A 27,124-nucleotide genomic window follows, 5' to 3' on the forward strand; every position below is an offset into this window, starting at 1 on the left:
AAGTAACTTAACAGGTTTCTTTTTTCAAAGTTTTGTATCTGTGACCTAGTCTGTCTGATAAAGGACACTTATTGGGGTGGCATTATTGCATTTCCCAGTGAAATTATGTTTTGTTTTGTTTTGCTTTGCTTTGTCCTGTGTTGAACTGACAGCATCTCTTATTTCCTCCTGTTTATGATACCCTTCTAGATGTGTTTTCAAAATGAACTATTAATTGACTTTTCTTGAGAATGTTCACCATAACTTAATAGTAAGAAACCATTCTTTTTAAGATAGATTTTTCCATAAATTTGGGATCTGGGTGATTTCTTCCAGTGAATATATGACTACTTGATTACAGATATGAGGCAGGATGATTTGGTGGACTCTAGATATTTAATTAATTATAGATATATAGTATTTAAAAATTACTACCACGGACAAGAATTTTTACTGAAACTAAAATCATAGATTGGGGCCAGATATAGATTCATGTATAAATTACTTAGAGCTTTAGGTTGCAGATTCTTGAAATGACTGTGGACTAAAATGCAGGTGTTACTTTTGGTCTCTTTAAAAATAAGACTTAGTACCGTGTTGCTGTTCCATTTCTCATAAATTGAAAGGATCTAGTGCTTTCCAACTCAGAAGAAAAAAACTATAGAAGAAACAAAAAGAGTTGTGTGGCACTTTCTCTAAGTGAGAGCTAACTTAACCCAAGACCACATTGTTTACCTTTTACAGATGATTTTAAATAATAAATTTGTTTGCTTAAAGTTTTGTTGTTGGGTTGCCTAATAAATCGATAGTGAAAGACTTTGTCTTGAAAACTCTTCAGAAGTGCTGGTTCACTGAGGAATTTGAAAACCTGGGTGTCATCCTCCTCATTGTTTTTACATGCACACACACCATTAGGCAGCCCTGTGATTATAGAGCCATCTGCAGGAAAGTTATCAAGTTGCAGCATAGTTAATGATTCTCTTACCATGTTATTTCAAGTGGCAAATGAGAAGTGACAAACTGCAATTCATGTGGGGAAAGAAATGGAGAGTCAAGAGATGTAGGAATTACTAGGGAGGGGGGACCCCCTCCTTTAATTTTTCAAAGAAAACTGCTTTGTCATGGTGAGTTTGTGATCAAAAGAAACATACAATTTGCTTCAGGTTTTATATATTCTCAGTAATTACAGTTCTATCTCATTTGAAGGGTGTCTAATGATAGCCTTTGAGAGGCTTTGTATGATCTGTCAGCTCTTTTCGTATTGATATCAGGAGGATACTATTTATTTACCCCAAAATGAGATTTATTTGATTTCTTCTCCAGGAGTTAGGGTTGTTTTTTACACATTCTCATTGTATTCATATGGTTGTCAAAGAGGAACTAAACAAGTGTTCTTTTGCCCTATAAATGCAGTTTATATAGCTGGTTCTTACCACTGGCTATATAGATCGTTGGTTTCTGTTTTGTTAATCATTAAGGATCTGTAAAACTCAAGTTAGACTTGAGATATTTGTAAAGAAGCAATAAGAAATCTAATGTTCTGTGTCTGAGACAGGTAATATGATTTGTGAACTGCAGCATTGTTTTTACTCTGGTCTGAGAAGTGTATATTTACATGTGTGTTGATGCTCCTCATATCCAGTCAATATAAAAATAAACTGTATCAGTATTCAGACCAGCCTTCAATATCATCCACTCTAAGTCTGATTATTATTTGGTTTGGCTAAGATTTAGGTACTCAAAATTAAGGCATAATTGGAACAGTTTTTTCAGAGTATCACCTGAGGATATAACACTCAATATAGTCTTTGATTTTAAAGATTTCATACAGTGGAAAACAGTATTTGGAGGCCTCTTTACTGATTGAATGGTATCAGCAAAATTAGAATGACACTGTTGTATTGGAAGATGCCTTACATGATTTAACATCAGTAGCATTATTATCTTTAAATAATATGCCTTGAATGTTAATCATTTCGTTTGAGAGAGATGCATTACTTTTTAAGTTTGTTTATTTATTTATTTATTTATTTATTTATTTATTTATTTATTTGAGAGAGCGCAAGCAGGGGGAAAAGTAGAGGGAGAGGGAGAAGCAGGTTCCCCACTAAGTAGGGAGCCCGATGTGGGGCTTGATCCTAGGACCCCGTGATCATGACCTGAGCCAAATGCACACACTTAACCAACTAAGCAAGCCACCCAGGTGCACTGAGAGAGAGAGATGCATTATTTTGCTAGAGTTTTATATGCTGGTTTTCTCCTTTGCAAAAGTAAATTTTCTAAATTGTGAAGGTTTTAGAAAAAGACCAGAAGCAACCTCCTGAACACTTAGGAATGACTTTAGTAACAAAGCACCATAAACTAGAAAAATCTACAATACAGTGTTCACATATAAAGCCTGGTATTGTGGTATCTGATTTTGTTAGCCAGCCTAAATAAAATACTACACACATTGGGGCGCCTGGGTGGCTCAGTGGGTTAAGCCTCTGCCTTCGGCTCAGGTCATGGTCCCAGGTCTTGGGATCGAGTTCCGCATCGGGCTCTCTGCTCAGCAGGGAGCCTGCTTCCCTCTCTCTCTCTGCCTGCCTCGCTGCCTACTTGTGATCTCTGTCAAATAAATAAATAAAATCTTTAAAATAAATAAATAAATAAAATACTACACATTTAGGAGACGACATTCATTCACAAGTCATCTCTCTATAACCTAAATCAGGATGAGGAGGCATTAGGGAAGGGTCTTTTGCTTTGAATCTGCCTACTCATAGATTCTATCACTTATTATCCCTCTTAAACCTATCCTCACCCCACCTCCCTTGCATCCATTAATTTATTCATTATTTACTGAGTTTCATGGTTAAGAAAACACAGAGCTCATTTGTAGAATTATTCACGTGTGAACTTTGTTTGGCTTCATCACTCTGAAAGTCGTATTTTCCAGGAATTGTTTCACTTAGAAATGATGTTGAAACTTTTCATGAAGAATCTTCTAACGCGTTTTAGATTCACTTTTCTAGCCAGATCTTCTGGCCTCTTGGGACAACAGAATGTTGCCTCCTTGTTTTAGAAAAATGTACAATAAGATTAACCATTAATTGGCTTTTATTAACTAATTAATTCAAGATGTATAATTCAGTTAAAATTTTCTTTTGAAAACTTTTTAGAATTTTAGATCACTCTGAAATATTCTTGCTTAAGAATAGTTTACAAGACAGGTATGAGAGTTAATAGTGATCCAAATAGGGATAAGGAGAGATAAGAAAATAAATTAAAATAAAATATTGCATTGGTAATCCCATGAAATTTTGCGTAGTTCTCCAGGGAAGATATGTCTGTTTCCCAACCAACAGAAAAATAAGAAGGAAGAAGGAAATTTTGCATGGAGGCTTGGAATTAAACAGAAGCTTCCAGAAAGTCCCTATCTAATAGACTTTTTGAAAACACCGTTTCCTAAATCTTAAGTAAAGAAGTAAAATTGCTTAGGCAAAGTACATTATAGCTTTGTCTTACCTAGTTTAGGTCTGTGCTTGACAGCTGCTGGAATGACAGTAAATATCACATCCTAAACCAATTGAAGGAAGGGGAACTGTATTTGAAAATCGGTGAAATGCAGTAGTCCTCAAACCAGTATCATCAGTTTGTTAATAAAAGATGTATGTCCAAGTCACAGTTTTTCCAGGGTTTTGTGATATTTTCATTAGTCATGTCCCTCATGTGTATAGTAATGCCCATTTCGTTATAAAATTTGTTGATAAGTTTAGATTGTTAGATGAGGTAGCATGAATATTATGTCAGATCACATCATCTTAGAATAACACATAAGTGATTACATAGAATTGTTAGTGGAAACAATTCAGGATAAAAAGTGCAGGACAGTTCAGAGCTCCTGTGCAGACTGCACGTCTGTCTGAAATCAGGTTTAAAAAGTGGCCCTGTCTCCAGCTGACTCGTTTTGTCATACTGAGTCACAGGATTAACCCTTGACATGTTCCTTTAAAAAAAAAAAAAAAAAGGCAAAGATTAAACAACTGCATTCACTAGAGCAGCACTTGATCCATGTATATGCCTTTTTTTTCCTGTAATATGAGTCTTCTTAAGAAGAAAAATTGTGCTGCAGCTGTTGCATAGATTAAATTAGAATTTTTTCAAAAAATATTTTTGAGGAAGGAAAAAAGACATCATGAAAGATCATTTGTAATTGTGATAAAGAAAATGACAGTCTATGTCAACCACTTGTTTTTTCAGGGTAAGGCCAACTTCAAAAAAATATTTGGGGATAACAAAAGACCTTGCCATAACACACAAGTAGACTCTGGGAACATTTTATTTAGATTACCACCGCTTTCTTGATGATTTACTATGTTTGAAAAATTAGTTTAATATCATAAATATGTAGATCTATCTAAGTTTCTGCTTCTACCTTCAATTTCAGCAGTAGTGTATACCAAGTGAATATGTTGTGTACTGGGGAAGAGGAAGGTGTCTTAAATACACATGTATGGATTTTGTATCTCTGCTTTTGAAAGTAGGAATGAAAAGGAGAAGCAAGAGCTTTTAATTACTTAACTCTGTTTAGAAACTATTATGTTTCACATTCAGATTTCAGCTTTAATAGCAAACTTCTCCAGTTGCTTAATAAATTACTTTAGAACAGTAAAAGATTATAGTGTCTGACTTTACTCTGAACTTTTTTTTTGCCTGAATATTATTTATTCATTTCAGAGTACCATATAGTTGTCTCTAAAATAAAGAACTGTTGATGAAATACTAAAAATTTCATCTGCTTTAATAGCAAAAATTGTATAGTTGGGTTTACATTATATTGTTTATCAGACAAACTAGTGCTCTTTTCTGGCAAGCCCCAGAGAAATGAGCTTTACTGTAAGTGGATTTTGTTGTTGTTGTTGTTGTTACCAATGTATAAAAGTTGTCTCAAGTTGGAGCATGATTGTAGGAAGAAAATGTTCAAGTATTATCAGTGCTTGTGGCTTCCTTCTTTTCCCATTCCTCCTCAATTTCTGTTCAAAAGTGAATTTTTTAATTTTTTGTTATTAAGAGAAAAAGGAAATTTTATTTAAGGTGATTGATTTCCCTTCCTTTTTTTTTTTTTTTTTTTTTTAAGACTAGCTCTTCTGTCAGAGAACGACTATATCTATGAAAGAGTAAAATTTACTTGAATGGTTTTAAGGCTTGGCATTGTTAATTGTAAATCAAAGCTTTTTACACAGTTCTCTAAGGATTGAAATGGGTCTTTGTGGTCTCTCAGGAGGGGAGGAAGTTACAAACCACTCTGCAGACTGGCATTTTAATAGTCTGCTGTACAGTGATGTTCTTTTGCAGCTGCTGCTTAGTCTTTTCTGTATCTGGAGAATGTGGGGAGGTTTTATTGTTACTCCGATACCATCAGCTTTTAAACATTGTGAAGTTAGCTGGCCTCATTGTCTGATTTGGTTTTATGACTATAATTCAATCAGTATGTTTCATAAGAATGAGTTGAGTTTTTTATTTTTTGCCCTCTTATTGAATGATTCTGGAATATTTTTTAGAAGACCTCTGCTTCATGAAAGGTGCCTTTAAAAAAAGGTGATGTGCCCCTTTTTGCAGCTTGTTAGTTCTCCTCTGATTAGCAAAGTTTTGTTAGAAGCTACAAGGCACGGGGAGGAGAGAGAGTAATACAAAGAGGTTTTGATGGGGAGAAAAGAGAGAAATGTTTCTGTTTTGTTTCTCTGGGTTAGAATCCGACAAATGCAAAGACAAATTGAAAAATTTTTAAATAACAAAGTAATATGTGGGAAAAATATGTATTTGCAGACAGTGCCTAAAACCTTTTGACTTAAAAGAATAATAAAATGTTTAAGTCGGTGAGACATTCATTCCTACATCTTATTTTTCCTTTTTGAGAAATCTGATCATTAACATAAAATATAAATATAAAAAATATTGTTTAAGAGCAGTAATAAACATGGAAGAAAGACATCTAAGAAACCTTTTTTGGTTTATCGGCTGTAGTACACATCTTATCTGTTATACATACCAGCCTTTCATACTTTTATATAAGGGAAAACAAAACTACTACTATTTATAAGGGATAATAAAACTACTGTATTTAACTACTAAATTGCTTTTACATATTAAATGGTCTAGAAGATTGTAGTCCATTATAAACTTTAAATTGGTGTTGTGAATGAAAAATTTAAGGACATCTATAACTGAAAATCTGTACTAATAGGTTTGTTTTTAAAAACATTTATTTTCAAGATAATTTTTTTAAGTTTTTATAATGAACTTTTACATGAAATGTGCTCCATTTAACATTTTTTTCAATATGATATTTGTAACTTAAAAAAAAAAATCATGATTTGTTCTAGCTAGTTAAGGGGTACTTACGTGACGGGTCTGCTTTCTCCCGGAAGTGATTTTGTACAAGGCTTAACTGTCTAGATCCTTCTTGTTACACATGATTCAGTGTTTCCAATTCCTGATAGCTTGATCATGTGTATATCAAAGTTGGAAGCAACTTTAGACCAGGCCAGATGGTAATGTTGCTAGAGGTGTAGCAAGCTGGGTTTTCCTGCCACCTGTACTCTAATTAAAACTAAAAACAGATTAAGAGATGTCAGTTTGCCTTTCTTTGAGAGAGAGGTATATATATCATATATATGACCAAATTAACAATTTGGGATATTTATTTCTAGGACACTATATCTCTTTTCATTATTTAGCATTCCTAAGTGACTGGTATTTTTTTTTAAATACCCAAATTTTGTCTTACTGGTATCCTCCACGAATGCAAGGACTTGATAGAAATTGAAAGAGGTTACTTACAGCATAAACCCTCCCTCTCTGCTCTGTGAGTTGGTTCAGTCCTATTTTGCATAAGTTCCTTTTGAGTAGATCCATGTGTGGATGCATAGTGCTGAAGACTTAACTCTGTTTGGCTGTGTGGATGTATGTCTTGGAGAGAAGCTGTGTGCATTAGCTGCAAACTAACCTTTTCAAAATCAACATGTATTGTGCTTATCCTGTCCCTGGAATGGGCAGCAATTCTTTGATGTATTACTACAATGGGAAAACGGTAAGTCTTTTTCTTTGTTCATATAGCTTCTAACTGACTTGTTTAATGGAAAACAGTGTAGATTAATTGCTTTTTACTAAAACCTGTGAGGTTTTATCATTTTCTGCAATACATTTAAACTGTGTATTTCTTTGTAAGTAGTGTCAGTGAAGTTGCCTTCGACAGTGTTACTAAATAGTTGTTGGCTTTTATTTTTAAAATAGGATAGAAAATAAACCTGAATTTGTGAGTTACTATTTTTAATGCCTGATGTCTTTACTAGCAATGAGCTTGAAAGTACTTATTTTTCAATGTTTTTTTAATACTGTAAACATATAATCTATATATAAAACACATACACTCACAGAGAGAGAGGATTGCTTGATGCTTTGTAGATAGAAAGGAAAGATGAAAGTCCTCTTGGATATTCATAAAAATAACAAGTATGAAGCTCTGGGAATGATTAGGGAAGCAGTCAGCTAGTGAGGGCCGTATTTCCTGTTTGGAGTTTCAGGTCCAGAGCCTGACTTTACTGGGATACCATCTGTTTCCAATCAAAGCAGAATTTTGACCCTGTACAGATTCATAAAATAAATCACTGTTTTTCAAAGAATGCATTTAAACATTTTCCAGAGAATGTATTTCTGGTCAATTTATAGCACATGGTTAGATGTTTTAAAATAATACCTTTCTGTGTTGCTAAGCAAGACTTTTCTATTCTTCAATCACTTAGTATTATTCAGAATGTTTCTGCAAAAGAATCTTTAAGTCAGAGGATTTTATATATTCTAAAAGTGAACTTCACTGGAAGATCAGCAGTTACTTTTATAAGATCATTGATCAACATAGTAAAAATGTTGTTCTAGTGAATTACAATCTTGGGTTTATGTCAGAAATTCAGTATTTTCCTCCTCAGTCTTTGTAAAAAAAAATTTTCCCTCGGGTGTCTTATTAAATATATATATGACTTTGGTGATTTTGTTGTTGTTGTTTGGGAGTAAAGGCATTTTTAATGTTAATGTTTGAAGTTATAAAGAAAATACAATCACATTTTCCTAAAATAGGTGTAAAATCAGATATATTTGTTCCTTCCCTTTTACCAGTTGAAAATCTTTTCCAGTAGCATGTGGTTCTAACCAGGGTACATGAGAACTAATGAAAGCACTTTTTCATTCTCTGACTGCTTTGGGAAGGCCTCTTTGGACTCTGTTAGCAATTGGTTGTTAACTTTAGGGTAAGCTTTTCTAATAGATGATAATCAAGCCAAAATATTGGAAACCCATTAAAAACTATATGTTCACACTATGCATATAAGCAGAGCTTTGGAAAATGTGAGCAGTAGCTCTAGAATGTAAGTGAAATTACTTGATCTCTGTATAGCTTCCTTGCTGTCTTTAAAGTGTGAAAATTCTTTTATGTCCAATTCTGAGTAAAATAGACATTTTGAAGATTGTGTGTATATGTGTCTGTGAGTTCAGTAAAATTAATTATACAGGACCTCTGAAGCAGAGAGCCTGTAACTCAAATTGAGTTTAGATTTTATTCTTTCAAGAGCACAGAACACTCTATTACAACATTTCTCTTTGTTCTACATTGGGTTGGGGGCAGGGGACAGCTTTGATTGTATTAAGTATTTCCAGACTTACGGTAGATGACATAGCTAGTATGATAGAGAAGTGTAGCCTGAAAATTGATAGCCTGTGCCTGATTTAGGTCAAAGGTGACTTTTATGTTCTTGAAAAATGCACAAAGAGCTGATATATTGCTTAGTTCTCTGTATCATAAGACCCTAGTCTTAATGTATTTTCTTATATATATTTTACTTTTACCACCTCTAGTTTCTTTTATTCTCTTATTAACTCTTCAATAAGAAAATGATGTAGTATGTAATTACATTATCCAAAAACTATGTGAATGCCTCATTTTCCTATATATATTGGGGAATGTCTCCATATCATGGTAAAAACTGACACTTTAACTTAGAATTTCCAGTCTCTAAGTGAAATATACTTCCTTACTTCAGTTATGGAATACTTATATAATCTTCATAGTGAACAAGTTAAATTTAAGCTCACTCTTTAATCCTACCTTACATTTTATTTTAGATGATAGGGCAGATTAATAGTTTGAAATACTAACAAGTTCCCATTGATTTCATTTTTAAAATCCCATTGTGGGTATTAGGGAGCAAGAAATCCTAAGTGGTCCTGGTCTTAAAATACTTTCTCTTTTTTTCCAGTTTTTATTTTTAAGTTTTCAAGTTGGTTTCATGCATTTAAGGGTGGTTGAGATACTTTAACAGTAAGACTGAATAGTCTCTAGCCAAAAAAAAAAAAAAACAAAACAGATTAATGAGAGAATAGGCTTTCCATATTTTATTAATTAAGATTTTCTGATAGCAGTATATTGTTTGAAATATAAAGGCTTGCGCATCTATATGCAGAAAAGCCAAGATGTTAACCCTATTTTTCCCACTATTCATAAAGAAAGGGGTTAATGATCTGTATCGTATGTAGCCTTTGTGTACTTGTATTCTATAACATACTATAAAATATTAATATGTGTTTATCATAAACAGGAAACTGAAAACCATTTGGAATATCAATTTTTTGAGATTTAAAAAATAGCAAGGAAAAATGAGTTTCTGAGCTCTTTATGTATAAAGAACTTGGCCTGCATTCAGTTTTCTCATTGATATGACTAAATTGTGTCCTTTATGCAGAAAGGTAGAAAGTCTTAGAGGTAAAGGAAGTAAAGTTTTGGGAGGAAACTGTTTTCTTCATCTTGAGGATTCTGGAGTTTCGGCCTGCCTTTGATCTGATCAGCCTCCATTTTCTAGGCCTTGAAATGAAGAGATCCTACAGAGTGTTCCAGGTATAAAAATTGTAGCAAGTACAGACATGATGCTCTTTTAATTGTATGAGGGGATTATTTTAATCTTATGAGAGACAACACAGAAATCCAAGTTTTGAAACTCAAGCTTAGAAATATTTTTAATATTGAGCTTCTTTGGATGGAATCTGGGAAAGAAGAGACAGGAACTAAAATGATTATAAGGGCTACTCTGTGTCAGGAGCTACACTGAGGGCTTTATGTTGACCTCATTTAACTCACAACCACTCTGTCATTTAGTTGTTACTGTCATTCTTTTATAAATAAAGAAAATGAGGTTCAGGGAAGTTAAGTGATTCGCTCAAGCCCCAGCCAGTTAGTAAGTGCTGAGGTCAGAATTGAACCCAGATCTGTCTCCCAAGAGCAGGTTTTCCTAAGGGCAAGTTAACTAGCCTTCATAGCAAAGGGCCAGACTTCATTTATCCTTACTATAATTTGTATCAAAATATACTACACTGGAAAGAAAATGTAACAGGAAAACACAAGGCCATTCTTATAAATACTTAATGTATTTTGCATATGTAATAAGACTAATAGTTTTATGAATGCAAATTGATGTGGTCAGTCAAGCAGATATTTATTACTTTCTGTTTAAGATGAAGAGCTTTAAACTAGGTTTGTTTAAAAACTCAGGAAATCAGACTAGCGATGGTCTCCTCTTTTAATAGAACTCATAGTACTGAAAATTGGTTTAACCATGGTTTTGGCACCTGTCTGCCCATGTAGTTTGTATTTTCATAAGAATTAAGAGTAGGAAGCAGCTAAAATTTCGTTGTAAATACATCTAAGCCTTGTGTTGCAAATAAACACTCTCACTTAATAAAGCACAGAAACCAGCGTGAAAGTATATAGAGCTACATTTCAGTTCCATTGGGGATTTATTGCTAATTAACATGAGAGAGGAAAGTACAAGTGAATTAATTCAAGTTTCCAGCTTGTCTCTAGGCCCAGTAGAGTTAAACCTAACATTTGTATGATGAGGAAAACTAGAATTAATTTAAGAATTCTATAAAGATACAATGCTAACGACATAGAAGGACAAGGACTTTAACTTAAACCTACTTTGATTTTTCTCCTCTTTATCAAACTGCCTGAGATTATATTCCAGACATAAGTCCAAGGATTTTTTCCCCTTTAATTTGTGGACACAAATACCAAAGAGTTAAAACTATAGGTGTTGCCAGCAGAGTATCTCATCACTGGTCAGCTTTATTAATATTTTAGAAAGAAACTTATATCCCTTTCATGAATGTTCATGAATGTGGAAGAAAGAGATCAGGTTCTGTATTGTTGGATCTAAATTTTTTTTTAAATGTAGGCAGCTAAGGAGTGACATTCATTGGTTTGTTTACTATATTACCCTAGAACACAAGTTTCAGAATCAGTCCCTTAAAAATTCCATAGTTTATCTCTCGGGAAAAACTGTGGTCATTATGACAATGATAGCAATTATAAAAGGAACAGGTGAAAAATGCCCAGTGATGTTAAGATTAATACAAATGTGCTTGACCTCCTAAGACATTTTTCTCACAATTGAAAACCAGTTATATCTAACTATGCTTGTTAGACAGCAGAACTAGTAATTTATTTTAAGCTGCTTTGTACTGAAAACTAGAATTTTGTTTTCTTATTGTTAGGAAAATTTACTTTATTTCATCCCTAAACATGTCTCCGGGAATTCTTGGGAAAAGACATTGATACTTTTATTTAGGAAAATAAAAACATGCATTTTTTATCCCTTTTACTAAAATGCCAGTTGTGTTTTTAGCAGGCTACTTAGGTAAAACGAATCCTTGATAGAGATGGCTTGTACGTCCTTGAATTAGTCCTTGTACTTCAGACATTCTGTGTCATGATGCCTTTGGTTTTGATTCTTACTGAAACTGTCTAAACATTTTCCCTCTTAGGCTTGGAATTACCATAAAAACTCCAGTAGTAGATTGGACTTTCTGGCAAAGTGGCAAAAGTTCTATTTTTATGTAATATTAAAATACTAAAAACATTGAAATATTAAATGTTATCTAAATATTCTTAGATATTAGAAAATTCTTAAATTAGACTGTTTCATAGATTTGTTTAAAAATGTTAATGTCTTCCTTTGGGGTTATATTTCTTTTAATTTTGATTAGAGAAGGAATAAGGAAATTGGGAAGACCTAAATTTCAGAAACTTCAAAAATTTGCCATTTAGGTTAAAGATGCTTTGTATTTGAATTTATACTTTGGATCAGTATTTATATGTAAATTAGTAGAATAAATTAGTAGTATAATGATAATAAATTAGTAGTATAATGGACCCAAAATGATGAGAAAAATCAATAGGGAATTGTTTTTAGGAAATTTCTTAAACTTCTTCTAACACCTACCTAGCATCCTGTCTGAATCAGTATAATTCTTAAAGCCAAATTTTTTTTTTTAAGATTTTATTTATTTATTTGACAGACAGGGATCACAAGTAGGCAGAGACACAGGCAGAGAGGAGGAAGCAGGCCCCCTGCCAAACAGAGAGCCCGATGTGGGGCTCGATCCCAGGACCCTGAGATCATGACCCAAGCCGAAGGCAGAGGATTAACCCACTGAGCCACCCAGGCACCCCAAGCCAAATTTTTATTTATTCTTTTAAACAGCCTCTTTTTACAAAAATTCGGAAATAGAAACTGTTGTTTGTATTATTATGTGAGGAACTTGAATAGGTTAATCAGCAGTAACTAAAAAATAAATTCTTATAGTAATTACCTAGTTTTTCTTAATTTTTAAGTGTTGATCTTTAAACATGCATATCTTAAAAATTATTGGCCCGGAGGTTTAATTACATTTTTTAAAAAGATGGGCTTTGACTTAGGTTGTGGTTTTCTTTTTCCCAGTGATCTAGACTTTTTTTCCAGGTTTTTAGATACTCAGGTATGTCTTGTGATATTCGTATTATTTAATACAAAATATAGTTATATAAAAATAAGGTAAATTAAGTGGATGTTCTTGTATATAATATTATACTTTTATTTTGAAATTATGATGGTAGGGTAAACTAGCCAAATGTTTGGTTCTGTTATTTTGGTAAGTTGATAAAGACTGTACTGAAGGTGATTTGTCTTATTATTTTAGACTTTTCACATATTGGATGCCCATGTTAGCATGTATTAAAGTGTTTAATGATACTTACTAGAATTTAAAGAAAACTGCTATTCAAATCATCTTGACAGTAGGGCTAATAGAAGCCTAAACATAATGAAATTCTGATAGAGATTACATGTATTAGAGCATGTTCAGAAAAATGGATAAGCTCCTCCATCTTTCTTTTTTCCAAATCAGTTGACGATGTTCCTAAATTGTTTGACAGTTTAGGCTGATTTTGGTTTTCATAGGCTTTGGAGCTTACAAGAGTCCAAGAATATTTCTTTAAAAATAATTTATATAATTCTAAACCGAGTAAGGAAAAATGATCTAAACCTATGTTGTTCAATATAGTAACCACTAGTCACATATGACTATTTTATTAAAGTAAAATTAAAAATTCAGTTCCTCAGCTGTACTATTCATATTTCAAGTGTTCAGTAGTCACATGTAACCAGTGGCGACTCTGTTGTATAGAACAGATGTGGAACATATTCATCATCACAGAAACCTCTATTGGATAGTGTTCATCTAAAGCATTCCTCTCATTTTCTGTGGAAGGGTATCTTAATTAAGATTTATAGCTATTCTCACATACTAAGGAAAATTCCCAACTCATCTCCTCATCATTTGGGACATTTAAAAATATCAGCCACCACACAAGCTATGGATCTATTTTTAAAGGCATGGGGAGTGACATCGTCTTTTAACCCATCACTGGATGTGACAAGATTTAAAAAAACAAACAAAATGAAAAAGGAAAACCTGTCTTTTTAGCAAAAGCTACTATTTCTTTGCATCTTTTCTCAAAAACTATCAGAAAATCGTTATGGCTCCCTGCCTGACAGGGATGTTTCCAGTATTAATCACAGGAAGGATGCACTAAAATCAAGAACACAGTGCACAGTTCCAGCCTTCGAGCTAAACAGAGAATGATCTGCCCTGAATTTGGAGTTATCCATATGACTAAACTGAATCATCCAAGCAAGTAAAAAGGCATGTTTTTATTAACTTGACTCCCAGTTGGTTGAATGAGCTAAAACATCCCAAGGATAATTGTGTAACCACTGTAAAGAGTGATTATAAATATTCATCCCTGAAATGCTCTGTCACTCTTAAAAAGTAAGTTTGGGTAGGATGAGATGAGGACATTAAAGATACTGATGTGGATTTGTTCTGTTCAGCTAGACTTAACAGGGAGGTATCTTAGATTTTCACTTATATTCACTCAAATTGAAATAAATGGTATAGTTCTGTTCACCAGAAACTCAGAATTTCTCTCATCACAATTCCTAGAGGATAAAGTGTAAGTAAAGTGGGAGTGAAGAGGATAAAGTGGTAACAGTTGTGAGCCTGACATTCTGAAATGGAAGTTAGAATTCTAAAGAAAATTTCTAAATATCAACCACATTCTAATGGAATATCTTAAATTACTTAATTGTACCTTTTTCTAAGATTTTATTTTTTTAATTAAGTGAATTAAGTTAATCTCTAGGCCCAAGGTGGGGCTCAAACTCACAACCCGAAGACCAAGAGTCACACACTGTACCAGCTGCAAGATGCCCCTCTATTTCTCTTTTATTATTTTTTTAAGATTTTATTTATTAATTTGACAGAAATCACAAGTAGACGGAGAGGCAGCCAGAGAGAGAGAGAGAGGGAAGCAGGCTCCCTGCTGAGCAGAGAGCCTGATGCGGGACTCGATCCCAGGACCCTGAGAACATGTCCTGAGCCGAAGGCAGCAGCTTAACCCACTGAACCACCCAGGCGCCCCTCTATTTCTCTTTTAAATAGTTTGATTCCTGGTGGATTTTAATCATCTTAAAGCATATGTAAGCGTATATATTCCTTTCTCTTAATTTTAAGATTGTTTGTTGTGATACAAAATCATACTTAAGATGTAAACGTATGATTAGATCATTAACTAGGAAAAAAACTGGCATCTATGTGCAGGTGATCAGATGACATAAGCAGTCTGGTTTTAATTTGTGGCCAGCACTGATTGTAACTAAAAGAGACTTGCTCTTTTTGTGGAATTGGCTGACTATTTTCCTACATCTGGAGTTAATAAAGTCTTTGAGACCACATCAGTTGCGCTTTGCCGCAGGAACTCTTTGATCTGAAAAATTGAGACTGGCACAACTGCTGCTTCATAACATTGCATCTATGTTTTTGCAAGCTATGGTTAAGATACCAAAAGTAAAGTTATTTGGACAGTGTTAGAAATGCTGTTAGGTGGGCCTCTTTGAGAATAACGTTTTTCAAAACATTTTTATTATGATTAAAAACTTTGAACGTATGTTAGTAAATAAATGATAAACTTTTAATAGCTTAGAGTTTTCACCATTTTCATTTATAAGGTCTATCTTTTAAGAGTCTGTTTATTCTTTTTCAGAGTCTGTTTATAAAGACTAACATTAAAAAACTTTACATCTAAAATGAGCCCTGTTTTTTTCCATACAGCTTAAAATTTTTACATAGGAATAGGACAGTCTCTTCTGCTTTGGCGGTTTGACTTGGTTTCCTTGTTTTCCATGACAGCAGTCATTAACCATTATCTGATCAGCATATTCTCCTTTATTTAACTCTGATTTGTAAATCAGTACAGTCAGGTTTATCCTTTATTTGCTTTTATAATTGCAAACATTTCGAATTTTCTAAAGTGTAAGTATAGCATGTGGAATACAGTGAATTGAATGGGAATAGGATATGTAAATATAAACTGACAAATTATGCATGTAAATTGACAAATTATGTAGATTTTTTTGTATGTGAGATGACACAACTCACATCTCAACTGGAGATGACAATGAGATGACAATCTCAACTGGAGATTTTTTTCCATAAGTTGGAGGCTTACATACTGTTTCAGTCTATAACCTAGATAGGATTAGAGAATTTTGTATTTCATACTTTGAGATCAGTGATGGTGTATACAGTAAAGAAGCATTTGTGACAAAAAAGCATATGTTCTAATGTTCTCTTCAAAATTTTATCTCATTTGTATTTTCTTACTGGGTCTTTGGATTTACTTTATTCTTCATTGTAGTTTCAGCCTAGTTTGGAAAAATCTTTGTATAAAGGAGACAAAGGACATCTGGCTGTGGCTAAGTTTAGACACTGAAACTTGATTAAAAGAAAAAAGTGCAAAATTCCTTTCCTGAAAACTTTTCCTGCCCATCAGTCTATATAATACATTCCAAACACATTTGTATATACCCATTTATTTCGTTCTGACATTATCTTATGTAATAGCACTAAACTAGAAAAATACATTTAATATGTGTAATGGGAAAGAAAAGATATTTTATCTGCCATATTCCTTTATCTGCGATCTTTCTAGGTAGTTCTTGGGAATCCATCTTGTCTCAAACTACTTAGGTACCACAGGTGTGTGGGATGTTATAGGAAACTAACCTAAATGCCGGTTCACTGAAAAGAAACACCTGTGCTAGTATGAAGCTGACTAGCAAAAAATGTAAAAATAGACTTTTTAATCTTTTATTTAGCATGAGTTGTATTTATAAGTAGGATTATGCGGACAAAAAACTGTAAGAAACACCATTCAAGAACTGAACAAGGGCAATATTTTGTAGAATAACAGCTTCTGCAAGAATGACAGAAATGATTGAGATACTGTTTGCTAATGCTTGGTGCTTACTGTGCTGAGCATTGTATATGTTATCTCATCCGATTTTTCCATCAACCCCCTGATGCAAGTACTGTTAGCACCATCTTAGCAATGAGGAAATTGAGTCTTGGAAGCTTGGGTAATTTGTCAAGAGTCTCCATAGTTAGTTAATGCCTCAGAGGAAGAATAAATGAATATAAATAATAGTTCATGTAAAATAAAATTTTGGCTCGCATTTTAATCTCAGTGTGTATGCTTCCTTAACTTTTTTATTAGTGCATAGACATGCTTAGGAGAAAATACCAGACTATGTGGAAGGACATAAAGTAAATGTCTTCCTTCCCAATTCAAAGTCCAGAGGTGCAACTATGCACTAAGTTTCTTATGTATAATTCCAGAAATTTTCTATGCTTATGACTTTTTACGCATGCTCCCATAACTTTAACAAGGTAACTACTTTCTTCCACTTAAGTGAATATTTAGGATGTGTATTTTAGAGTGACATTTATTAGATGTACCCTTATCTAACTAAACAAAAGAAACCGGTTTCCTACACTGTTCACAATAGGACACCTCTCCATTCTTTTGGCTCTTGGTTTACTTTTGCTTTTAGAGAATGTGCATTACCTTAATTGTTGTTTATTTGTTTTCCTTCTTGATTTTAGTAATCATCATGAGAATGGCCTTATCATGCTTTGATTATTAAGGTTATTTAGATGCCCATTTAGTTTTGTAGGGAAGTGGCAATGATGGCCATTTGCCAATTCAAAATGTTCATAGTTTGCTTATCTGAAGCAAAGGTTACCAAAGGAAATTAATACTCCTCTGACAAATTGAGTTTTCTTTCTTTCTTTTTTTTGAAGATTTTATTTATTTTAGAGAGAGAGCTTGCATTCACATGAGTAGGGATAGGGAGAGAGCAAGGAGAGAGAGAATCTCAAGCAAACTTTGCACTGATTGCAGAGCTGGTGCTGGGCTTGGTCCCATGATCCTGAGATCATGACCTGAGTGAAACCAGGAGTTAGACCTTCAACTGACTGAGCCACCCAGGCACCCCTAAATAAGATTTTTCTTAAAGCTATGCCAGACTTAAAAGTTTACTTGAAATTAAAATCCCTCAGCAGAATTTTGTTTTAATTTTGCTAATCCTACTAAGTTAAGCAAATTTCTGAAAACTTGCTGTGTGCCTTTTGTGGTTATCCTTTAATAATAACAAAGTATAGTAACCTTTAATCTAACTCATTTTAACTTTGATAAAACTTGAAACAGTGAAAAGAATGAATTTTATGAACCCCAAATTTATTTCATCCTGTATTCAAAAGACACTTGTTTCCACCACCACATTTTGAATCATGAGCTTATATAGATTTGGGGGTTTTTTTCTTTTTTTTTTTTAAGATTTTATTTATTTAACAGACAGAGATTACAGGTAGGCAGAGAGGCAGTCAGAGAGAGGAGGAAGCAGGCTCCCTGCTGAGCAGAGTGCCCGATGTGGGACTCTATTCCAGGACCCTGGGATCATGACCTGAGCCAAAGGCAGAGGCTTTAACCCACTGAGCCACCCAGGAGCCCTAGATTTTTGTTTTGTAAGCAAAGTAAACCTTTATGACTTTATTCAACCACTTGGTGTAATTATCACACAAAAATGCATTATGGAGATATTTGGAGTAGTATTTTTCTCTAGTAATCAGCTAAAAACAAATATGTAGATTGTAACGAAGTTAGGTTATTATATATAATGGATTTAGTTTCTTTGGTTTCTTTGGATTTGTGGCAGCCCTTTATAGATATTAGTTAGGTCTTTTTAGGTCCTTTATGAAGCTTTATGAAATACAACACTCATTTTTCTTAAGTGATAAATATGATTGTCATTTACATTTTAATTAAATTTTCTGTTTGATTTAAGGTATATGCACCATCCCCAAATTCAGATGATTTCAACCGTGAATCTCCTAGTTATCCATCTCCCAAGCCACCAACCAGTATGTTTGCTAGCACTTTCTTTATGCAAGGTAAGTACTGCCAAATAGTTGTCAATCCTACAGCAGTTATCTGTTGTGTATTAGCTAATATTTAAGATTGTGAGGAAAGAGAATACCTACAAAGGAGTTCAGTTGTTATTTATCTAGGTATTTTTGGCTTAAGTAAATTAAAATTTAGGTTTAAAATTTCTAAAGATGTTTTTGCTGATAGCACTGTAGTTGGACTATCCAGCAAACCATTGGTCAAACTTATAAAGGACTTCAGTTAAGAAAAATGAGTAGAGCTACTCTTTCTCATTTTAGAATTTAAACGAATGAAAGATATTAACGATTCTAGTTTCTTATTTAAATTACAGACTCTTAGCACCCCTACAATGATCAATATAAAGAATGAATATCAAAGAACAGAATAAGACTTGTTAAGAGAAAAAAGTATTGCATTTCCTTTAATTCATTCTAGCAAATCATTTTTATTTGGTCTCTTGTGGTTTTGGACTATGGGAAGCATATACTATGGGAGCAGTAAATCACTACATAAACGCTTCCTTGTCTTTACACTGATGAGTGAAGTCATTGCTAACACATTTCATTTGAAGGCTGTCTATAATATAGTCATTATCAATTACGTATGTTTACTCTTAGAGAAACTTCTTTATTCCACAATTTCAGAATGTTTGATATAATGTACATTGCTTGTTACAAAGAATTTTTTGTATATTGATGATTATACCATTTAACCAAAATTAAATCCAACCCATCCCCAAATTTGAGATTTTTATTATCTTCTTTGATATGAATTTAAATCTTCCAAGGATTTCTATAACAACATGCCTACTACAGTTTAGATTAGTTTTTTCCCCCCTCTAACTATAAAGCTTTGTTCCCTCTTTTTAAATAGTAATTGATGGAAGAAAACTAGATAGAAGACTGGGTTGGAAAGGGTTGGGGAAAGGTATCTGGAAGATATCCTTTTGAGGTCTTACAACATCATCAAAATAAATTTTAGCTAAGGAAAATTTTTTATTTCTCTTTTCATCTTAGATGGGACCCACAATTCTTCTGACCTTTGGAGTTCATCAAATGGGATGAGCCAGCCTGGTTTTGGTGGAATTCTGGGCACCTCCACTTCCCACATGTCTCAATCCAGTAGTTACGGCAGCCTTCATTCACATGACCGCTTGGTAGGCTATAACACATGACTAGGGTGCAAAAACACCCTGTCCTCACTTGAGTTTCTCTTTGGATTATAAGTGTAAGATTTGATTCTGCCAAAACTAGTGACATTTGAAATACTTCTAGGCTCACTGCATTTAGCATGCCTTTTTAAAAGTAAATGACAATAGTAGAACAAATGTTCTTTTTGACTTGTTATAGTAGTTGTCCAGTTATATGTGCATATTATTTAGAAAATGTATTTAATAGATCATGTCTCTTTCCCCATTTCTCTAGAGCTATCCTCCGCACTCAGTTTCACCAACAGACATAAACACGAGTCTCCCACCGATGTCTAGCTTCCATCGTGGCAGTACTAGCAGTTCGCCTTATGTTGCTGCCTCACACACTCCTCCCATCAATGGATCAGATAGCATTCTAGGTGAGCTTTTTGGGGGTTGGCAGAACTCCCTAAAAACCTACTTTGGGGATTTTCAGTGAACCCCCCATCCTTCAATATATTTTTAGTATTGGGTTTTAAAATGAAAGGAGGGAAAACTTTTTAATTTTCGTTAATGTAGAAGCTGATACCGAACCCATCTTTAACTTATTAAGCGTAACACATACACAGTATTTGCTGCAATGGGTGAGATAATGGTAGAGAACACCCTTGAAATCATGGCAGAATGTTTAAAAAAAAAAAAAAAAAAAGGCATCCCTGCCTATTAAAATTCTTTATTTGTTTTCTACCTGAAATATTCAGGAACCAGAGGGACGGCTGCTGGAAGCTCACAGACAGGTGATGCACTTGGAAAGGCTTTGGCATCTGTGAGTATTGATTTTACCTATTCTGCTGAATGAGCTTTACACTGCTAAACGCAGTGGTACTATTTTGTGGACAGTACGTGTCATAGTTAGAGGGTGTAGTTACAAAGCAATCAACTTCATATCTCCATTAGAACTATTCTCAGTGTGTATTAATTCTTGCTGCCCTTAAAATAACTCAGGAGAACACCTTCTCACCCCATTCTCACAAGATCTGTCCTTCTAATTTCTGTTTAAAAATGTCTTTGATTTGATGGAATAGACAGAAAGAAGAGAAATTTGGGAGTTTTTAGATCTAAAGCCAAAATTACTGAGATTAATTGTTAAATTTATTTATTAGTTTTAAATACATACTTAGTTGCCCACTTAACGTAAGTCAGATGGAACCAAGAAAGACAATTCAGTTATTCTTCTGGCCCACAGAAGAAAGTGCATTCATAAGAAATTTTTCTTAGGCAGAAAGTATTTTACGTATTTTTTAAAAGGAAAAATAATTATCTAAACTGATTCATTCAAGAAATAGGAGAGTCTTCCCCAAAAAAGCCAGATTTATTGAAGAACTCATGCTAACATGAGTAAAACTGATTTGAAGGAATCCCATAGTATTTTCTTGAGCAGCTAATTTATATCACCTCAGGATATTAATGACAAAGCAATGATTGTTTTAGTAGCTGATCCTTAAAACATTAAAAATGAAATCCGTTCTTTCAGAATTCTTTTGGGAGAGCATTTACCAGTAATTCACAAAGACTCCAAATCTAATTGTTTAAAAGAGGCACTTCTGCTTTGTACTGTCTGAATTTTCTCCTTAGGCTTTTTCTTTTCTTTTCCCTTTGAGTGGTATGCCTCTCAGAATTCCCAGAGTTGTCTTACATTTTCTATGAAGTGCAGTTAACTCTATCAGACACATTTAGGGCTGTTCCTGAGGAACGCAGACCACTTATAGAGGAAGCACCCATTGAACATTTAAGGAGATAAACCTCTTTGTATAAAGTTTCTGTAAATAAACCTTCTTCTGCATCCCAGTACAAGTTTCTTGAGAAATAAAAGTGAAGGCAGATTCATCTACCACATAGTGGAACACCCCACAAAAAAATAGAGCTCAGTAAATGTTTGTTGAATACAGTCTTACATCATATGACAAAAATAGCAAAGATAAGAACAAAGCCCACAAAAATATCAGCTATAATTTGAATGTTTAGTAGGTACTGGGTATTATACTAAGCATTTATGTGCTTTGTTTTATTTAATCCTCAAGAAAACCCTGTAAGGTTGGCATTATTATCCTCACATTACAGATGAGGAACTAAAGTTTCAAAGGTTAAGTAACTTCTGCTCAGAAAGATTAAGTAGTTTGTCCTAGGGATCACCAAGCTAGGAAGGGTAAAGCCCACATATATTAGGTAAGAACCTGGATCCAACTATCTTCGCTACTGTTTCTCCAGGAAGAGAATTGCTACAGTGACTGCGGTTTCACAGGATGTTGAGGATTAAAGGAAGTGGTCCTACTTGTTCTGGACTTACTCCCACCTGATAAAAACTACCTGCTTAGAAATAAAATTATTCTCTAATATTAAATCTGAGTGCCTCCCAGGAATTTGATTGGCTTGCCATATTTTCTGTTGATTCTGAAAGAATTCAGTAGCAGATATTTCACATGCAGGAGGACAAAGAATGTTGAAAAAGTACAGACTGCATTTTGGGAGCTTTTTTTCTCAAAGGTCTTCTGTTGATTTTACGCAAGGAAACTTCTATAAAGGAACCTTGGCAGGTAGGCAGGCAAGAATTTGTGATGTTCTTGGTGGTTGTCCTTCAAGCTCTCTTTCAGTTACCCTTTCTTGTAGTTGACTGTTTTCCCATTTATGACCAGTATACTAGCGAAACCAGTTGGCATTAGGGGAAAAAAAATCCAAATTCTCCATGAGTGGAAGCCAGGGAAGAATGTTTAATCTAGTTAGTGGGTGGGCTTTGGTTGTCATGGAAACTCAGTTCTGTCATCCTGTGTTGTTACTAGGCAGGAGCAGCCAGGTCATTCCATAAATCATTTCTGTCATAGCTGACGGTGATGCATTCCATCTGCTCCATCACTGCATGCCGTAGTGTACACACTTGAAATCCCTTCCTTCAACCCATCTGCTGCCCCCTCCCTGCAAACACCTCCCCAAAACACATTCTTTCTCTAACTTGCATTACAGACTCACATTCACTTTAGTGCTCACAGAATGTACTGAAAAACAAAAACATTACATGGGGAGTAGGAAGGATTAGAAGAGATGAGGAGAAGGAATTTTCTGAGGATTACATTTGAGAGTCTAACATGCATATCAGAGTTTTATGTTAGGTATTACAGATCTTTGGAAATGGTGAGCATGGGTATTTTGAAATTTTAAGTTCTTTAGAATATGACATTTTTAATATAGCATCTAGTTTTAGATGGAGAAAACACTATGCTATTGTCATTAGAAGTTATTTCTAGCTCCCCAGTTGTCTGATACATGCCTTAGAAGGTCTTTCATGTGTGAAACATCACAGGATACAACCTTTGTTCTTTAGTTTAGGTATTAAAGAGCACACAGAATACTGTGATTAAACATGTAAGGCCAGATAATGCATTTGCAAAGGTTCCTTTATTTTAGGTTTAAGCCGGGATAATTGTGGTCTTAATCTCAGGATAGCTAGAAAGAGAATTGTACATGAAAGTATTTACACAAAGTTCCCAAAGCCCTGTGGATTATGCATTAGTTTAGATAATAAACTAGGGTAGATAGAAGGAAAGGAAAATCTGGGTATTCGTGCCATTTCTAATGTGTTTCCCTGAACATTTGCCAGACAATAACCCTTTAAGATTGTGCCCATGGAGAGTTATATAGAGGAAGAAACATCTGGTTTATTTCAATGCCTAATACCATATCAAAACACTTGGTCTTTAATTTAGAGGAGATCAAACAAGAGGACTGTTTAACTTTGTTGATTATATCAGACTTCTTTGTGATAATTTATGTTTTGATTTCTACCTCCGAGCAAAGGAGGGAGAGAGAGAGAGAGAGAGAAGGAGAGAGAGAGAGTGTGTGTGTGTGTGTGTGTGTGTGTGTGTGTGTTTTAATCTGGATAGTTAAATGGTCAGTAGTCTCTAACAAAAGAAAAGAAAATTCAGGGAAGTTGACGTTTAAAAGTAATTCATGAAATAAGTTTCTTTGTTCCTTAGACTCAATAACATTAGCATAATAAAGATTAACTGAAATGTGCACTGTAGTGTTTAAAAAATTGGGCTCACAGTTCCAAGGTTGGGCTTGGGAGCCCTTCATTGTTTCTTTTTTGTCTGAGGCCCTTTTCATTAGCTTCTGGCTTATTGGCACCCTGCTGATTGGAATGGACCATGACTGATAGGAGGAGGAGCCTCATTTGTTGAGTAAAATGAGGCATATTACCGTTTAAGCCTGGCAGAAGGTATTGGGAGTTATTCATCATTGGTCATTTAACAGTATGAGGACCATGGACTGCATGCAGAATGAGTTCTTACTTTGTGTTTATGCTTTACATTCTAAATCACTCCCATCCCCATTTTTTAAGTGACTGACTTTTTTCTTTTTTCTTTTTTTTTTTCTTTGAAACGTCAGTGTAGGCGTTCCTTAAGGTCAGAAAGTACAAGAAGTAATGAAATCCTGTTTTAGAATGCTCTTTGTCAAATAAAGTCTAATTTTAGGATTTCTTAAAGTAACAACAATTTCTGTAGAATAAGTTTAATTTGTATGTGGTTTAGTGATAGAGTATACATACAGAGGTGAAGTTTAATGAAATGATCTGTGATCTAAAAAGCTGTATTACCCTGTTTTTTTTTTAATGTTGTTTTGCTCCTCCTCTTCCCACATCCCCATTCTTCTTTTAAAGATTTTATTGTCAGAAAGAGTGCACAAGTGGGGTTAAGGGGGTAGCAGCAGGCAGAGGGAGAAGTAGACTTCCGCTGAACAAGGAACCTGATTTGGGACTTGATCATGTCCTGAGCTGAAGGAAGATGATGCTTAACTGACTTAGCCACCCAGACATCCCCCACATACCCATTCTTTTTTTTTTTTTTTTTTTTTTTTTTTGAAGATTTTATTTATTTACTTGATGGAGAGAAAAACAGTGAGAGAGGGAACAGAAGCAGGGGAGTGGGAGAGGGAGCAGCAAGCTTCCTGCTGAGTAGGCAGCCCCATGCAGGGCTCATCCCAGGACCCCAGAATCATGACCTGAGCTGAAGGCAGCAGTTTTAATGACTGAGCCACCCAAGCGCCCCAGTACCCATTCTTTCTATGAAAATAGAAGGGGCAAGAAAAAGTCCTGTAATTTGTCAGGCTCTCTGTCAGTTCAGGAAAGATATTAATAACAATTCTGCCTGCCATCACTTTAATTTAGGGCAAAAGAGAACTAGACAGTGTGATGGGTGAATGGAGGAAAATGCCTTTTATTATACAAACGGAGAAACTGTTTTTGAAAAAACACCAAAATTATATATTTTTATACTTGATACATTTTATATTTGATACATGTTTTTACAGTGATTTTTTTAAAGTTCTCGTTCGATTATCTTGATAGTCTATACTCATGCCTGCCTACGAGTGTCATATGGACAGCTTAATACATGAACACTAATTGTCAAAAATAATCATGGAACCTCACCATACCATTTTTCTCAAAGCTTATACCATAAAACTGCTTTGTAAGTGAATTTACCTTTATGGGACCTCTTAACCTCCTTTGGTATTTCTGTTACTGAACCCCATTGCGTAAATACTAAGAAATACACATTTACTGAGTCTTGCCTTTTATCAAAAAGTACCTGTAGCAGATTTCAAGTACAGTTTAGTTACTCCAGGTTTTTTTTTTAAATAAACTGTTCAACACCTACTTGTATAAGACAGTGATAGGCAATGATTGATTCAATGTAGAACATTATAAGGTCTCTGCCTTCAAAGAGTTTACAATCAAGGAGAGAAGATAGGACAGGTATATAAAAAATGATCGTGTAGAACATACTGTGAAGTAAAAGACCCAAGAACAGTGTAATTATTCTAAGAGTATAAAGGAGGTAAAGATGAGTGTAAATGGGGAGGTGACATTTGAGCTGTTGTAGCATGTGGTATAGAATTCCATCAGGGAGGGGCGCCTGGATGGCTCAGTGGGTTAAGCCTCTGCCTTCTGCTCAGGTCATGATCCCAGGGTCCTGGGATTGAGCCCCACATTGGGCTCTCTGCTCAGCAGGGAGCCTGCTTCCCCCCTCTCTCTGCCTGCCTCTCTGCCTAATTGTGATCTCTCTCTCTCTCTCTATCAAATAAAATCTTAAAAAAAAAAAAAGAATTCCATCAGGAAGAAATTTTTTAAAAAATAGAAATTTTGAAAGGACAAACTATGTTCAGAAAATGAAAAAAAAATACATCTTTTGTTTAGATTATAGGGTACATAATGTTTATAATTAGGTTATAAGGTAGAAAGATATTTTGTGTCCAGATTATGGAAGACATCAAATGTCATTCTCTTCTATTTAGTAGGCAACAGGAAGTACTTCGTGGGATTTGACTGTTGAGAACTGGTTGGGGACAGTAGCTCAGGCAATTATATATGGGGTAAAAGGAGCAGGGAATAACTAGAAATATAAAGGCTTAAATGATCCATTCATAAGTTCTACTAAAGGTTTAAAGTAGTGTCAGAGCGGTGAGAAAGAATTGTTCCTATTCCAGAAACACAGAGAACTTCAGGTATTAGAGTCTGTGGTGGGAAGCCTAGAGGGAGGGTAGTAGGAGCCGGGGGAGAGAGAGTGGATTTGGTAACCATGAAAATGCTGGTGCTGAAGTAGAGGAAACAGAGGAGTAGATATGGGAAGGACAGGAAGCTTGGGGCAGTGATGCAAAGTTTGGCTTTGCATATTGAGCTTGAGGTGAAGCCATATGTCCAGTTGGAGAGGTCCAGCAACCAGTATGCACATAGAAATGTCAACTTAGTAGTCATTCATAGAGCTGTCATAGTTGATACTTTCAGAAATGATATTACTAAGGGATAAAACACAGGTAGATAGAAAAGAAAACTGAGACTAGAGCTCTGAGGGAAACCTACATTAAAAAACTGGAAGGGTGAAAGAGAAATGGAGCCTAAGTATTATATCCAGTGATTTAAAAGAAATACTCAAACAGTAACTTCTCACAAGGATAATTATCATTCTTTCAACAAGTATATATTTACCATCACTGTTGTAGAATCTGAATACTGCAATTCTTGTATACTTCAGATTTTGTCTGAATAAGACAAAGTCCTAGCTCTTCTGGAGCATACATTCTATTGGGAGAAAAGGCAAGAGTCAGATAATAAAACAAGTGAACAAGTTTCTACAGTTAAGGATCAAAGTAAACATTATGAAGAAACACAACGAAACCAGAAGGGTATGACAGAAGCAGCACTGTTTCTCCAGGCCTTTCATGCTGTTGATCTTTACAGCAAGTTGGTCTACTTGATGCTGAAGTTTTGCGTG

The 27,124-nt window shown here is 34.5% G+C and overlaps 1 protein-coding gene and 1 long non-coding RNA gene across 8 annotated transcripts in view; one reads left to right on the top strand and one right to left on the bottom strand.

Annotated features, from left to right (window-relative positions):
* TCF12 (transcription factor 12) overlaps positions 1 to 27,124 on the top strand; it is a 385,779-nt gene that overhangs the window by 319,928 nt on the left and 38,727 nt on the right. For 5 of the 7 annotated variants that reach the window (XM_032341444.1, XM_032341446.1, XM_032341445.1 and 2 more), the window contains 4 exons: positions 18,570 to 18,675; positions 19,687 to 19,826; positions 20,095 to 20,239; positions 20,561 to 20,625. In XM_032341444.1, coding sequence (XP_032197335.1) covers positions 18,570 to 18,675; positions 19,687 to 19,826; positions 20,095 to 20,239; positions 20,561 to 20,625 — 456 coding nt within the window. Of the gene's footprint in view, positions 1 to 6,870; positions 7,052 to 18,569; positions 18,676 to 19,686; positions 19,827 to 20,094; positions 20,240 to 20,560; positions 20,626 to 27,124 lie in introns of those variants that run through there. The other 2 variants (XM_032341451.1, XM_032341450.1) reach the window with 2 other exon arrangements.
* Positions 751 to 26,927, bottom strand: LOC116589816. Its single transcript, XR_004285406.1, has 4 exons — positions 26,839 to 26,927; positions 6,364 to 6,571; positions 3,487 to 3,538; positions 751 to 918 (listed from the first exon to the last, which is right to left on the bottom strand). It is a non-coding gene; the product is annotated as an uncharacterized LOC116589816 (long non-coding RNA).

Source organism: Mustela erminea, chromosome 5 (genome assembly GCF_009829155.1).
Source record: "Mustela erminea isolate mMusErm1 chromosome 5, mMusErm1.Pri, whole genome shotgun sequence".
In the NCBI taxonomy this organism is placed as follows: domain Eukaryota; kingdom Metazoa; phylum Chordata; class Mammalia; order Carnivora; family Mustelidae; genus Mustela; species Mustela erminea.